Raw genomic sequence first — 16,713 nt, forward strand, 5'->3', positions numbered from 1 at the left:
GCAGCATGAATGAGGACACGAATGAATGAAACAGAAGTGAAAGCATTGTGAGAGAAGAATCAATGACATCAAATTGTGTTTGGTCACATGACAGAAAGGAGAAGATTATACAATGCCAATATAGGATGCCGCTTGTTGGCATGGAGCTAGAATGTGTGTGCAAGTGGGTGCATGTATGCATGTACGTATCTGTGTGTGTATATATATATATATATATATATATACACACATATGTATATACATATATACACATATGTATATACATATATACACATATGTATATACATATATACACATATGTATATACATATATACACATACATATGTATATACATATGTATATACATATATATATATATATATATATATATAGAGAGAGAGAGAGAGAGACATATATACAGATATATACATGCATATAAATATATACATCCACACATCCTCACACACATATATATATGCATGCATACATACATACATACATCACATATATGACACACACACACATTGGTAACAGATGAGATCAATAGAACCAATACACACCATTATTGGCAGAACTGAACTTCATGCTGAAACAATACTTTTGCCCGGGGGGGGGGGGGGGGGGATTTTTGCTTTCTTTTAAATTTTTAACATCACATCCGTCATCATCATCATCACCACCACCACCACCACCACCACCACCACCAGCAACAACACGACCATCCCCATCATCGTCATGATCCTCCTCCTCACAATTGCTGATAATATCAACGCCAGTACTTGGCTGGTACTTATTCTATCAGTCAAGTACCAAGGTATTGATAGACTCAAGTGTTCTCTCTCCCACAAAATTTCTGACTTTGTGACTATGTTTAGAAACCATCAACATTATGTCACCCTTGCTTTTCTTTTTTTTTTACTGATGTATACTATGTATATGTTTTTCTTTTTATTTATACTGTATCCCATGCATATTTTCTATCTTTTTTGTCACTTCTTTTTTATATCATTCCCTTCTATGTAAATTCTCACATTCTATGTCTGTCTTTCTATTGTCCCCTCATCTGTTACCCTGCTGGCAAATACAAAAAATTATTATTATTATTATTATTATTATTATTATTATCATTATTATTATTATTATTAATATTATTGAGTGAGAGAGCATAGCATGCCATCAAAGTGACACTCGGATAAAATATACGAAGCCCAATATACCCATTATGACTACCCGTCTGATAAGGGTACACCAAGCACATGCATCACAACCATATGTGTGCAACATGGTGATCTCATATCAAGATAAACAGCGCATGACCTTGCAATTGGGGCCCAGTTAGAATTTTCTTCTGGTCGAGTAGCCCATCCCACTCAAAAGGTCCCTGAATAAGGATTGTTTAAGGATGTTGAACGAACCGCCTATGTTTCCAAAGGGGAATTATCCAAACTTCTAAGAATTCCTTTCAACACACGGCTATGATGCTCCCCCACTACTTCTGCTTGTGATCAGAGATGCACATATCGTCAGCCACTAAGGGACATGGTCAACTGGTTATGGTCAAACAACTGACAAGCAAATCTGTGGTATTGAGCAGATTATTTGCTGGAGCCCATCTTTTATACCAATCGTCGTCGTCGTCCTCATCATCATCATTATTATTATTATTATTAAGACAGTGAGCTGGCAGAATTGTTAGCACACCAGACAAAATACTTAGCAGCATTTCATTAGTCTTTACATTCTGAGTTCAAATTCTTGCAAGGTTGACTTTGTCTCTCATCTTTTTGGGGTCAATAAAGGAAGTAGAGTTGAGTACTGAGGCCAATGCAGTCAGCGTTTCGGGTTCAGTACCAATCAAGTACTAGGATCGATGTAATCAACTAGCGTCTTTCCCCAAAATTTCAGGCCTTGTACCTATAGTAGAAAGAATTATTATTATGGCAAACTGGCAGATATAAGGCAGCGAGCCGGCGGATATAAGGCAGCAAACTGGTGGATATAAGGAATCATTTGCACGCCAAGCAAAATGCTCGACAGCATTTCATCCATCTTTACACAGAGTTCCAATTCATCCAAGAGTGACGTTGCTTTTAATCACTTCAGGGTTGATAAAATAAGTACCGGTGAAACACCCAGGAAATTGCTGGCCTTGTGCAAAAATTTGAAATCATTATTTTACTTCTCAGAGCTCTCAGTCTTGCTTGCTCTGGTTGATTCTTGGAGAGCAGACAGTAACCTGTTGTCAGAGGTCTTACAGGGTCTCCTGCAAATTATAAGCTTTGATACTAGGACACTGTCTTGTCATGGAAGACACTCAATACTCAAGAACCAATCCCAAAATAATTATGTGTCCCCATTAGAGTAGTTTTGGGGGTCTGCTCTACCTTCATTTCAATTCCAATTTCTCCAGTATTTTTCTCAAACCTGGTTGTTAGTGATCCTAGTGTCCCTACAACTACTGAGAGTGGGCACTGAGCTGACAGAATCATTAGTTCACCACAAAAAATGCTTAGCAGTATTTTTTATGGTTTTATGTCCAGAATTCAAGACAGTTTTTTTATTTACAGTAGTGGTTAAGAGCGTGGGCTACTAACCCCAGGATTCCAAGTTCAATTCCAAGCAGTAACCTGAACAATATTAATAATAATAAGAATAATAATAACATCGAAAAATACCTTAGGAATGAGAACTCAGGTTTGAAACTTCCCCAAGATACCTGATGAAAGCTGTAGGGTATATCAGCCGAAACGTTGTGTTAACAACAAACAAGATGAGAACAAATATCCGTCAAATGTAAATAATGCAAATAATGTACAGTTTTTTATTTAGTTGTACAGATCAACCTTAAAGTCTGGTACATATTTCTTCCAATATCTTTTGCCAGACTACAATGTTATGAGAACATAGACAAACAGGCACAAGCATGGCTGTGTGGTAAGAAACTTGCTTCCCAATAACATGGTTATCCTCCGAGGCACAAGTCTGGGCACGGTTGTTTATGGAAGACCAGCAGTCGCCCACGCATTCCAGCCTCCTCTCTCCACGCCACCGATGTTATCCAAGGGAAAGGCAAAGGACGATACAACTTGGCACCAGTGACGTCGCAGCTCAATTATTAATGTGCAAGTGGCTGAGCACTCCACAGACATGTGTACCCTTAATGTAGTTCTCGGGGAGATTCAGCGTGACACAGAGTGTGACAAGGCTGGCCCTTTGAAATACAGACACAACAGAAGCAGGAGGAAAGAGTGAGAGAAAGTCGTGGTGAAAGAGTACAGCAGAGTTCACCCCCCCCCTGCCGGAGCCTCGTGGAGCTTTTAGGTGTTTTTGCTCAATAAACACTCACAATGCTCAGTCTGGGAATCGAAACCACAATCCTATGACCATGAGTCCGCTGCTCTAACCACTGGGCCATTGCACCTCCACACAAACATATATATATATATTGTGTTTTTTAAGACAGCATTTATTAAGATTAGACCTGAAGCCATATAATTGCAAGTGAACTCCTTAACCACACCCTCATTCTTGTGGATCTCTCTCTGTATAAGCTAATACAGATAAATCATCATCATCATCAAATGTCTGTTTTCTACGCTGGCATGGGTTAGATGGTTTGACTGGAGCTGGTGACCCAGAGAGCTACACCAGGGCCCAGTCATCTATTTTGGTTTGGTTTCTATAGCTGGATGCCCTTCCTAATGCCAACCACTTAACAGAGTGTACTGGGTACCTTTTATGTGTCACCAGCATGCGCACCTTTTACATGTCACTGTCACAGGTGCCCTTCTAGATGTCACTGACATGGGTGCCTTTTACATGTCACCGGCACTGGCCATGACCACAATTTCACTTAACTGGATGCGTCTTCTCACATACAAGCATTCAATGGGCTTCTACACAGTTTCTGCCTACCAAACTCACTCACAAGGCATTGGTTGATCTGGGGCTGTAGACACTTGTTCGAGGTGCCATGCAGTAGAACCGAACCCCAAATTATGTGATTTGCAAAACAAGCTTCTTAATCCCACATCCATAACTGCACATGAGTATATATAACATATATAAGCAAATTGTATGTGTGTGTGTGTGTGTGTGTGTGTGTGTGTGTGTGTGTGTAGGGTAAAAGGGGTAAAGACCCCCCACCCCTACCCCACTTCAGTCATGGATGACCATGGGGTTGCACCTAGAAAATTCCCCTCCAAGGTACAAGTCTGGGACAGGTTGCTTTATGGAAGACCAGCAGTCACCCATGCATACCTGCCTCCTCTCTCCATGCCACTGATGTTGTCCAAGGGAAAGGCAAAGGCCATGCTACAGCTTTTGCACCAGTCATGTTGCAACTCATTTTTTCCAGCTGAGTGAACTGGAGCAATAAAGTGAAATAAAGTGTCTTGCTCAAGAACACAACATGCAGCCTGGTCCAGGAATTGAACTCCCTACCTCATGATTGTGAGCCTGATGCTCTAACCACTGAGCAATGCACCTTCATAGTGTGTGTATACACACACACACGCAATTGTCTTCTACTATAGCCTTGAGCCTATCAAAATCTTGTGAGTGGATTTGGAAGCTGGAAACTGAAAGAAGTCCCTTGTATAAATAATATATATATATATATATATAATATATATGTATATATATATCTGTGTCTGTGTTTCTTTGTGTCTGTTTTTGTCTCCTATCACTGCTTGACAACTGCTGTCGGTGTGTTTATGTTCCAGTAACCTAGCAGTTCGGCAAAAAGAGACCGTTAGCATAAGTAGCAGACTTTAAAGAAAAAAGCTCCTGGGGTCGATTCATTCGACTAAATAACTTTTCAAGGCGGTGCCCCAGCATGGCCACAGTCTAATGATTGAAACAAGTATAACATAAAAAGATATATATAGGTATAAATAATTATATATGTGTAATTATATATATGTAATTATGTACATATATATTTTTATACACACATACACATGCATATATATATTGTATATGTTTGCATAATCAATATTTAAAATGTGTATTGCATATAATCAATAGTTAATCACCTAGTCTCTAACCTATACTGACCTATCTGCTTCATAATCAATACTCTAAATGTCTCACGTACAATCGGTTGCTATAAGCTGACACAATTCACTCCTTTCATTCGAATTTTGCTTTTGTATTTTGCTCCACGTGACCCCCTGACTATAATTAAAAGGTGGCCTGGAAGAGAGGGATCAACAGATGTGGTATCAGAAACATTATACTAACGAATCCAAACACAAAATATCTCATGACATAACAATATTCTTGTAATTAATTCTCTGTCTGTCTGTTTGTCTTCCTTTAACCTTTAACCTTTTGCTTGTTTCAGTCGAGCAAATCAACCCCCATTCCTCTTTTTTTCTTTTAAAAGTCTCCTACTTATTCTGTTGGTCACTTTTTGCTGAACCGCTAAGTTTCAGAGATGTAAACAAACCAACACAGGCTGTCAAGTAGTAGTGGGACACAAACATACACATACACATACGTATATACATATATAAAATAATCAGGGTGAAAAATTGAATATTAATTTGATTAATATCAATTTAAAACCAGTGATCTAGCATATAGAAAAATCTGAAGATTCAGAAAAATTATATTCTCTTTTACTCGTTTCAGTCATTTGACTGTGGCTATGCTGGAGCACTGCCTTTAGTTGAGCAAATCGATCCCAGGACTTATTCTTTGTAAGCCTAGTACTTATTCTATTGGTCTCTTTTGCTGAACCGCTAGGTTACGGGGACGCAAACACACCAGCATCAGTTGTCAAGCGATTTTGGGGACGGACACACACACACACACACAATATGACGGGCTTCTTTCTGTTTCCGTCTACCAAATCCACTCACAAGGCTTTGCTCAGCCCTAGGCTATTGTAGAAGACACTTGCCCAAGGTGCCACACAGTGGGACTGAACCCAGATCCATGTGGTTGTTAAGCAAGCTACTTACCACACAGCCACTCCTGCGCATTACATACATATAAAAGGGTGACCACTAAGTGGATATCCGTAATGCTAGAAGTCACCCCCTATGGTCTTACCACTAATTTGTATCTTTTCATTTGTCTTGCTCGCTTATATTCTGGCGTTTGCTGAATTTCCTTGAGAATATTCCTTTCTTAGTGGTAAGACCATAGGGCAGGGGGTCGACTTCTAGCATAATGGATGTCCACTTAGTGGTCATCCCCCTTATATATATGTAATATATACATGCATATGTATATTGTCATCATCACTGTCATGATTTAATGTCCATTTTCTATGCTGGCATAGGTTGGATGGTTTGAGAGGAGCTGGCTAGGTTGAAGACTGCACCAGGCTTCGCTGTATGATTTGGCAGGGCTTTTGTGACTGGATGCCCTTCCTAACACCGACCATCTTGACAGTGCTTTTTACATGGCACTAATATATATATATAAGAAGCTTGCTTCCCAACCACATGGTTCTAGGTTCAGTCTCACTGCGCGGCACCTTGGGGAAGTGACTTCTACTATAGTATCGAGTCGACCAAAGCCTTATGAGTGGATTTGGTAGACAGAAACTGAAAGGTGGTGAGCTGGCAGAAATGTTAGCACGCCGGGCGAAATGCTTAGCGATATTTCTTCTGCCGCTACGTTCTGAGTTCAAATTCCGCCGAGGTCGACTTTGCCTTTCATCCTTTCGGATCGATAAATTAAGTACCAGTTACGCACTGGGGTTGATATAATCAACTTAATCTGGTTGTCTGTCCTTGTTTGTCCTCTCTTTGTTTAACCCCTTGTGAGTAGTAAAGAAATAGGTATTTCATCTGGCACTATATATAAATGTATGTATTTATGTGTCTGTTTGTTCCCCCACCATCACTTGACAACCAATGTTGGTGTGTTTATGTCCCCATAACTTAGCAGTTCAGCAAAAGAGACCAATAGGCGGTGCTCCAGCATGGTTACAGTCAAAGAAATAAAAGAATAAAATAATATGTATATATATGGAACCTGGTGCAGCTCTCTGGCTTACCAGTTCCAGTCAAGCCATCAAACCCATGCCACCTTGGAAAGCAGACCTTAAATGATGATGTTGATGATACATACACACACATGATGGCTTCTTCAGTTTTCTGTGTACTGTATCCATTCACAAGGCTTTGGTTGGCCTGACGTGCCACTCAGTAGGACTGCATCCGGAACCATGTGGCGAGAAGTAAACTTCATACCACATGGCCACCTCTGCGCCTACATGCATCTTTCTCTCTCTCTCTCTCTCTCTCTCTCTCTCTCTCTATGTATTAATATATATATATATATATATATATATATATATATATTATATACATACACACCACACACATATATATATGTATATATTATATATATATATATATAATATATATATACATACATACATACATACATATATATATATGTATATATATACATACATACATACATACATATATATATATATATATATATATATATATAATATAATAAGAGTAAATAATTTCTATAATGGTTTTTAAAAAGACCACATGGAACTATTCCTACAGTATATATATATATACATATATATATATATATATTACTATATACTATATATATATATCAAAATCGAAATTGATCAACATCAATGGAAATTGAAGCTGTGATACCAGTGCCGGTATCACGTAAGCGAACCATCCAAACGTGGCCGTTGCCAGCACCGCCCCAAGGGGCACGTTAAAAGCACCCACTACACTCATGGAGTGGTTGGCGTTAGGAAGGGCATCCAGCCGTAGAAACACTGCCAGATCAGACTGGGCCTGATGCAGCCTTCTGGCCTCCCAGACCCCAGCTGAACCGTCCAACTCATGCTAGCATGGAAAGCGGATGCTAAATGATGATGATGATGATGATGATGATGATGATACACACACAGTACCATGCAAAAGTCTTTGGTCACTTTAAATTATTGTAATTTTCTACTAATTGCCAACTTACAAATGGATGCTTCACATTGTGCTTTTTACAGATGAAACATTGGCCCTGTTGGAGTCATGTCCACACCTAATCATTATATTTTGTAGTAGGGGTTCTGAATGAGAGGGGAAGACGTGAAACAACCATTAAAAATGGCCATGCAAAAGTTTTCAGCCACCTCACAAAAACCAATCAAAATAGAGAGTTTTAAAACAGAAAAATGTCTATAATGAAAGTTTATTACATAATGTTCATTTCAAGAAGTTACTGTACATGGTTAATATTTTGTGTGGCTTCTCTTAGCTTAAATAATTGCTTCAATGTGCCTGGGAAGAGTTGCGTACAAATCCTCCACCGTCTTCACAGGTATGGGATGTCATTTTCTGTGGCTGAGCTCCCACAACTCTTCAAGATTGTGTGGATTCTTTTAATGAACTCGTCTCTTTAATGGAAAGAAATGGAAAAACAAAATAATAAATTGAACAATTATAAATTCAATTCAGTTGAAATATTTTATGCAAATAAATGACAGCTGTTTCCACCCATTTTACACCTATCTAAACTGTTTTATATATATATTTGAAATTTGAAATCATAACTGCTAGTACAATCGATTAAACCACGTGTGTGTTTGACGTTATGTTAAAATTCAGCGTGCGATTTAATAAATTTAGACAAATTCTGCTGATGACCTATAGATGTTGTGTAAGTAAAATTGCATATTACATTAATAGCGAAACAATTGTCCAGAGTTAATCTATTTTTTGTTATTTTTTACTTGCCCTGCTCGTTTACGTTAAATGTTGTGTTGATTTTCCTTGGAAACAATTTTTAGTGGCTAATACCATAGCGGATCTATTTTTAGCGCTAGAGTCGACCATATAGTGGTCACTCTTTTATATTTATGTATATATATATATATGTATAAATCAGAAGTGGAAAAACAAAATAATAAATTAAACAATTATAAATTCAATTCAGTTGAAATATTTTATACAAATAAATGACAGCTGTTTCCACCCATTTTACATCTAGCTAAACTGTTATATATATATATATATATATATATATATACACACACACACACGAGCAAAACGCCCCCCGTCCAATGGACGGTGCTGAGTTGTCAAACATTTAAACCAAATTTTCTCAAAATAACTTGTCGAACCATCCCATAGGACTCCCCTTTAAGAAACACTGATTTAATCTAAATTTGAGATGGCAGCAAAAGAAGAAATAAAGATAGACTTTTTTCTATTCCAAAGAAAAATGATTTCCCATGGCTTTATCAATCGCATTCTCACCTGGAATCGATTTTTGTATTTTTTTCAAGACTTATACACGCCCTGATACCGTCAGTATCTACATATCAAATTTGAGCACAATCGGATGGAGGATGCCCGAGATCCTAGAAGCCACACACACAGACAGACAGAACAGATTTTATATAAGAGATACACATATATTTTTGTATGTATGTATGTATGTGTGTGTATATATGTTTGTGAGTCTGTGTCCCCCCAACTTCGCCTGACAACTGATGCTGGTGTGTTTACGTCCCCATAACTTAGTGGTTTGGCAAAAGAGACCAATAGAATAAGTAGTAGGTTTACAAAGTGGAAGTCCTGAGGTTGATTTGTTCGACTGAAGGCAGTGCTCCTGTATGGCCACAGTCAGATGATTGAAACAAGAGAATAAAAGTATACAAAGACACACACACACATACACACTTATCCACCCTGGTTTGTAAAATGGTTTACCTTTAATACAACAAACGCATAACAGCTTCTATATACTTCAAACGCAAAAATATAATTAGCAATTTTTAGGTTTTTGTTAAAAACGAAAAACTAAAAAGGTAAAAAGAAAAATCAAAGTTATCTCATCAGATAACGAGGATGAAAATTCATTACTTTTTGTCATCACGTATTGAAAATCCATAGAAACAAATGGGCAGATAGCCCAATTAGTTTTATGCAACAATGTTGTGACTACATGAACTAGTTCGTTATTGTTAATATGCTTATGAAACAGATTTCATAGTTAATACTATGTGTAAAACTGAAGCTGTCTCATTATTCTAAATTGATTACTTGGGAGATTGGTAAAACGGGAAGCTGATATCTTTGCTGTCCTTGTGTTAACATTTAGTTTTTTTTTTTTTTTTACATTCTTGAGTGTGGATCAGATGAAATCCGTCTGGGCAGATTTTTGATGACTGGATGCTCTTCCTGTTGCCAATCCTTGTCTGTTTCTATGCAAATTAGTGTTTTCCCTTTGGGCAGACTTGTTTTGGTATGGTCATGTAATGCATATGGACAAGGACAGCTGTGTAAAAAAGTGCAGATCTCTGACTGTAAAGGGAACCTGTGGTAGATGTAGACCCAGGAAGACATGGGACGAGGTTGTGAAATATGATCTTTGAACTTTGGGCCTCACAGAGGCAGTGACTAGTGGCTGAGACCTGTGGTGATGTGTTGTGCTTGAGAAGACTCGTCAAGCCAGTGCAGTGTGGAGCACTCATTCCAATGCTCTACATTTACGTGTGTGTATATATATATATATATATCAACAATAATAAATCTCTGAATGAGGTATAAACAGTAGCTGCATGACATCGTGAAGTATATTTGCCACTTAAATGTGGCTAACCCTTAAGGGTGGATGCTACTGTAGCTTGTAGCCCCAGGAGGACACCTCCTCCAGCTGTCTATTGACACACTTTCTGTGCCCTATCAGTATCTGTAAAGGGAAGCCATCCTTCCCATCTTCAACCTGACATGACACACGCAGACTCGAGTTTCTGGGTATTGACCTGTCATCAGCGTGTGACAATCTACGGTTGTCAAGTCCGTGTGTATCATGTCAGGTTGAAGATGGGAAGGATGGCTTCTTTTTGCAAATACTGATAGGGAACAGAAAGTGTGTCAATAGCCAGCTGGAGGAGGTGTTCTCTTGGGGCTACAAGCTACAGTAGCATCCACCCTTAAGGGTTAGCCACATTTAAGTGGCAAATATACTTCACAATGCCTCATAGAGGCAGTGACTAGTGACTGAGACCTTTGGTGATGTGTTGTGCTCGAGAAGACTCGTCAAGCGGTAGTTGTGGCTGATGCTGGTGGCATGTAAAAAGCACCTTTTGAGCGTTGAGCCTTATGGAGGCAAAGTGGCTGCTGCTGGTAGCCTGTGAAAAGCTCCTTTTGAGTGTTGGGCCTCACAAAGGCAATGACTGAAACCATTGGCATTATATCATGCTTGAGAAGATGTTCCATCAAGCTAAATAAAATTGCAGTTGTGGCAGATACTGGTGTCACGCAAATAGCACCCATGCTGGTGGCATGTAAAAGTTCCCATTACACTCTTGGAGTTGTTGGTGTTAGGAAGGGCATCCAGCTGTAGAAGCCTTGCCAAATCAGATTGGGCTTTGGCGCAGCCTTCCAGCTTGGTCAAACTGTCTTAACCTTTGCCAGCATGGACAAGGGATGCTAAATGAATATATATATATATATAATGTAAATTTTATAACTTCAAAGCCTATTATGTCCCCTGGTGAGGTATTAATAGGTGTGTGCATTGTGTGGTGAATTCAATTTCATTATATCATTACCCACCAACGAGGGTGCAGTATAGAAGTATGCTGAAATGATCATTGCGATAAATAAAGTTTCCAGTATGCTCTGTATTCCATATCAACCATTTAGAATATATATCTATGTGTAATTTTGCTTGTTGTATTTTATAGATATGGCTGAGAAAGCTGAAGAAATATTGCTTTTGAATATAAATATTAGTTTTATAAGGTGTTATTTACAACCAGATTGATGTTTTAATAAAAGAAAAATTGTCTGATGGTGTTTTGTTCTCGTCTTTCAGGTTGTATTCCCTGAACCGCATACGCAACACAGAACGGTACTATGATGAATTACCAGATCATCATCGGTCAATTATACCAAACTTCCGCGACCATCTTGGCAAAGTTCGCAACTGCATTGAAACCAATTTCCATCTCATCAAACTCATCATTCAAAACACAGAACATATGTTCGAAAACAAGAACCACGGACCTGTTGAAAATGTAAGCTTGAGCCAGATTCTTCACTATATTTTTTTTGCTATATATATATTATATATATATTTATATTTTTTTTTACTCCCATATTTGTGAAACATTGAGGTGAGAAATGTGGTGCAATGACTGCTATTCTATATTTAATAATTTACGAGGGGCGTTCAATAAGTAATGCCTCTGACCCACTTGCAGTTGTTTGATCTAGCTGAAATTTTGCATGTGCACTTATTTACACCTCTATAGAGTAAGTGGCGAATTACAGCTCTGAACTAATTGTGGTTTCTGATTTACAGGTGTTTGAACTGAGTCAAGTGTGAAATGGAGCCTGTTGAGTGTCGAGCAGTGATCTGGTTTTTGTATTTGAAAGGACGCACACCACGGGAGACTTTTGATGAAATGAAAGTAACTTATGGTGATGATACCCCATCATATGACCTTGTAAAACGCTGGCATCATGAATTCAAACATAGTCGGAACTCTGTGGAAACAGCTCCCAGATCTGGTCACCCCCTTCTGCCGTTGATGAGATGTCTGTCCATCAAGTTGAGGCTGCCATTTTGGAAGGTCAACGCATAACTATTCGCCAAATACCCCATAAGGTCAAGATTAGTACCGGATCTGTGGAAACTATCATTCATGACCATTTGCATATGCAAAAGGTGTCTGCCAGATGGATTTCCAGGTTGCTCACACCTTTCCAGAAGCAAGAACGCGTTGAGTGCTCGAGGATGAATTTGGAGATGTGCCAAAAAGATGAGTCAAAATTTTTCAAAAGACTGATCACACAGGATAAAACCTGGGTCCAACACTATGATCCATAGACCAAAGCCCAGTCAATGCAGTGAAAGCACCGTGACTCACCTCCTCCAAAGAAGGCAAGGGTGCAGCCCTCCGCTGACAAGGTTATGCTCACAAGGTTATGCGCACACTTCTGGGACCAGGACGGAGTAGTGGTGACAGATTTCCTGGCAAAGGGTACCACAATTACAGGAGCCTATTATGCTTCACTTTTGAGGAAATTAAGAGAAGCTATCAAAATCAAGAGGCGGGGCAAGATCAGCAAAGGCATCCTCCTCCTGCAGGACAACGCTCCGGTCCACAACTCGCGTGTCGCCAGATCAGAAGCACAGGCGTGCAGCTATGAACTCCTTCCCTTGCACCCTCTGATTTTCACCTCTTCCCAGCCATGAAGTTGATTTTGAAAGGAAAGCGTTTCCCAGATGATGCAGCCTTGATTTCTGAAGTCACGTCGTGGTTGGAGGACCAAGCTGGGGTCTTCTACAAAAACGGTCTCCAGAGCTGTATCAAACGATGGGAGATATGCATAACTCTGGGTAGTTCTTATGTAGGAAAAGACTAATAACTGTGCCAAGTGTCGTTGCTCTACTGCTATGGGAAGTGGGTCAGGGGCATTACTTATTGAACGCCCCTCGTATATATTAGTAACAGTTGAATTTTTCCTTTTTGGTTTTATATTGTGTACAGCCATCTTTGTTATATATATATATATATATATATATATTATATTTAGGGATAGTCATATTTTATTCATCAGTTAACCACATGCATTATATACTTGGTCTTCACTTCAGTTTTATTATTATTATTATTATTATTATTATTATTATTACTTTAGTGTCCTTTGTCTGAAATCTTTTGTCACATCCTGTGACCTCTTCAGCGACCCCCCCATCCTTATGTGTCTCCTCCTGTTCTGTTTAGTATATAGACAAACAAAAAGATAAAACAAAAACACATGATCATCCCTAAATGTAACAATGTTTCAACACACAATTTCTCATCAGTAATTTTACAAAACAAATACAGAAATGTAAGTATATATGTTTTTTTTTAATTAATAATTGGCAGAAATTCCAAAGTAACCGAAAGGCTGAGAGTTTCATGTAATTGGTAAGCGCCAGCATACAAAGCTCCCAGCCCTTGACTCACAGTGTAACATCTACCCTTTATTAATTGCAAAAAATATATATATAGGTGCAGGAGTGGCTGTGTGGTAAGTAGCTTGCTTACCAACCACATGGTTCCAGGTTCATTCCCACTGTGTGGCACCTTGGGCAAAGCCTTGTGAGTAGATTTGGTAGACGGAAACTGAAAGAAGCCTGTCGTATATATGTATATATATATGTATGTGTGTCTGTGTTTGTCCTCCCAACATCGCTTGACAACCGATGGTGGTGTTTACATCCTCGTAACTTAGCGGTTTGGCAAAAGGGACTGATAGAATCAGTACTAGGCTTCCAAAGAATAAGTTGCTCGACTCAAAGCCGGTGCTCCAGCATGGCTGCAGTCAAATGACTGAAACAAGTAAAATAGAAAAAAATATATATATATATATATATATGCTCGAAATGAGGAGTAGATAGAGCACCGACAACTGATGAAGCATCGTTCTTTATGTTACTTGTCCTGTTTTCCTTTGTTTCTATCATTGTTTGCATATTGAACTCATTTGCTTTCGTATTTCATGTTGTTTACTGCCTGGTGATGTCCTGTACCCATATGCTGAGACTCCCTTCGGTCATGAATGACCATGGGATTGCACCTAGAAAGTTACCCTCCCTGGCACAAGTCCGGGCAAGCTTGTTTATGGAAGACCAGCGGTCGCCCATTCATACCGGCCTCCCCTCTCCGTGCCACCAGTGTTATTCAAGGGAAAGGGAAAGGGGCCGATACAGCTTGGCACCTGTGACATCGCAACTCATTTCTACAGCTGAGTGAACTGGAGCAACGTGAAATAAAGTGTCTTGCTCAAGAACACAACACGCAGCCCGGTCCGGGATTCGAACTCACAACCTCACAATTGTAATCTCGATGTTCTAACCACTGAGCCATGCGCCTTCACATATACCATATATGTACCCATATATGCATTGTATATACATACATACATACATCATACATACATACATACATACATACATACATCATACATACATACATACATACATACATACATACATACAACATACATACATACATACATACATACATACATACACACACACACACACATACTTGCATATATATATTTTTTATATTATATATATATCTCTATTTATAAAACTGACTTGACCGCTTGTTTGACTCGACCGCTTGGATCGCTTTCAAGGCCACTACATCCTGTCGGATTGACTCCAAAATTTACAGGGACATGTAAAATGAGATGACGATGCCCGTGGGCTACGGTAGAAATCCTATCTTAAAAGGTGTCGTTGCTAGGGCCAAAAACCCACTTGACAAGGCCACTCCCATTCTTTTACGTATCTGTCTTCCTCACTCATGCTATTTCCTCCCTTCCTGTATAACTCCCCTTCACTTTCCCTTTATAACTTCGTCAAACGGCGTTCTTTATCTCGCTGTCTGCATTCATAGAGAGAATTATCATCGCCACCACCAACACACAATCATGAGAACAAATATTATGAATCAGATATTTATTGCGTTCATTTATATATGTGTGTGTGTGTGTGTTCGATATATAAATATGTATATATAATGTATATATACTACGTGTATATATCTGTATTTATGTATATTAAACTTTTTAATAATTTTTTATAGTTATATATATTTTTAAACAAATTATAAATATAATTTAATAATTTTTATGTTAAATTTTAATAATTTCAATTTTTCAATTTTATATTTTATATATTTTCTATATTATATTTTTATTTTTATGTTTTTGTTTTGGGTTTTTCACTGTTTGATTTGCCTATTAGTGGTTTTATCTCTAATTTAATTTATTCATATATATATATATATATATATAATATATATATATATAATTTGTATACATTTGTATATATAATGCGTGCACACACACACACACACACACACATACACGCACACACACACACACATATATACATATATATATATATATTATATATATATATATATATGCTCGAATGAGGAGTAGATAGAGCACCGACAACTGATGAAGCATCGTTCTTTATGTTACTTGTCCTGTTTTCCTTGTTTCTATCATTGTTTGCATATTGAACTCATTTGCTTTCGTATTTCATGTTGTTTACTGCCTGGTGATGTCCTGTACCCATATGCTGAGACTCCCTTCGGTCATGAATGACCATGGGATTGCACCTAGAAAGTTACCCTCCCTGGCACAAGTCCGGGCAAGCTTGTTTATGGAAGACCAGCGGTCGCCCATTCATACCGGCCTCCCCTCTCCGTGCCACCAGTGTTATTCAAGGGAAAGGGAAAGGGGCCGATACAGCTTGGCACCTGTGACATCGCAACTCATTTCTACAGCTGAGTGAACTGGAGCAACGTGAAATAAAGTGTCTTGCTCAAGAACACAACACGCAGCCCGGTCCGGGATTCGAACTCACAACCTCACAATTGTAATCTCGATGTTCTAACCACTGAGCCATGCGCCTTCACATATACCATATATGTACCCATATATGCATTGTATATACATACATACATACATACATACATACATACATACATACATACATACATACATACATACATACATACATACATACTACATACATACATACATACATACATACATACATACACACACACACACACATACTTGCATATATTTATTTTTTATATTATATATATATCTCTATTTATAAAACTGACTTGACCGCTTGTTTGACTCGACCGCTTGGATCGCTTTCAAGGCCACTACATCCTGTCGGATTGACTCCAA

General features: G+C 38.5%; 1 protein-coding gene across 3 annotated transcripts in view; it reads left to right on the forward strand.

Moving 5' to 3' along the window:
• The window catches only part of LOC115214956 (carnosine N-methyltransferase), a 249,486-nt gene that overhangs the window by 35,517 nt on the left and 197,256 nt on the right, over positions 1-16,713 (forward strand). For all 3 annotated transcript variants that reach the window (XM_029784050.2, XM_036505447.1, XM_029784052.2), the window contains exon 2: positions 11,807-12,008. In XM_029784050.2, coding sequence (XP_029639910.1) covers positions 11,807-12,008 — 202 coding nt within the window. The remainder of the gene's footprint in view (positions 1-11,806; positions 12,009-16,713) is intronic.

Source organism: Octopus sinensis, linkage group LG8, assembly GCF_006345805.1.
Source record: "Octopus sinensis linkage group LG8, ASM634580v1, whole genome shotgun sequence".
NCBI lineage: Eukaryota > Metazoa > Mollusca > Cephalopoda > Octopoda > Octopodidae > Octopus > Octopus sinensis.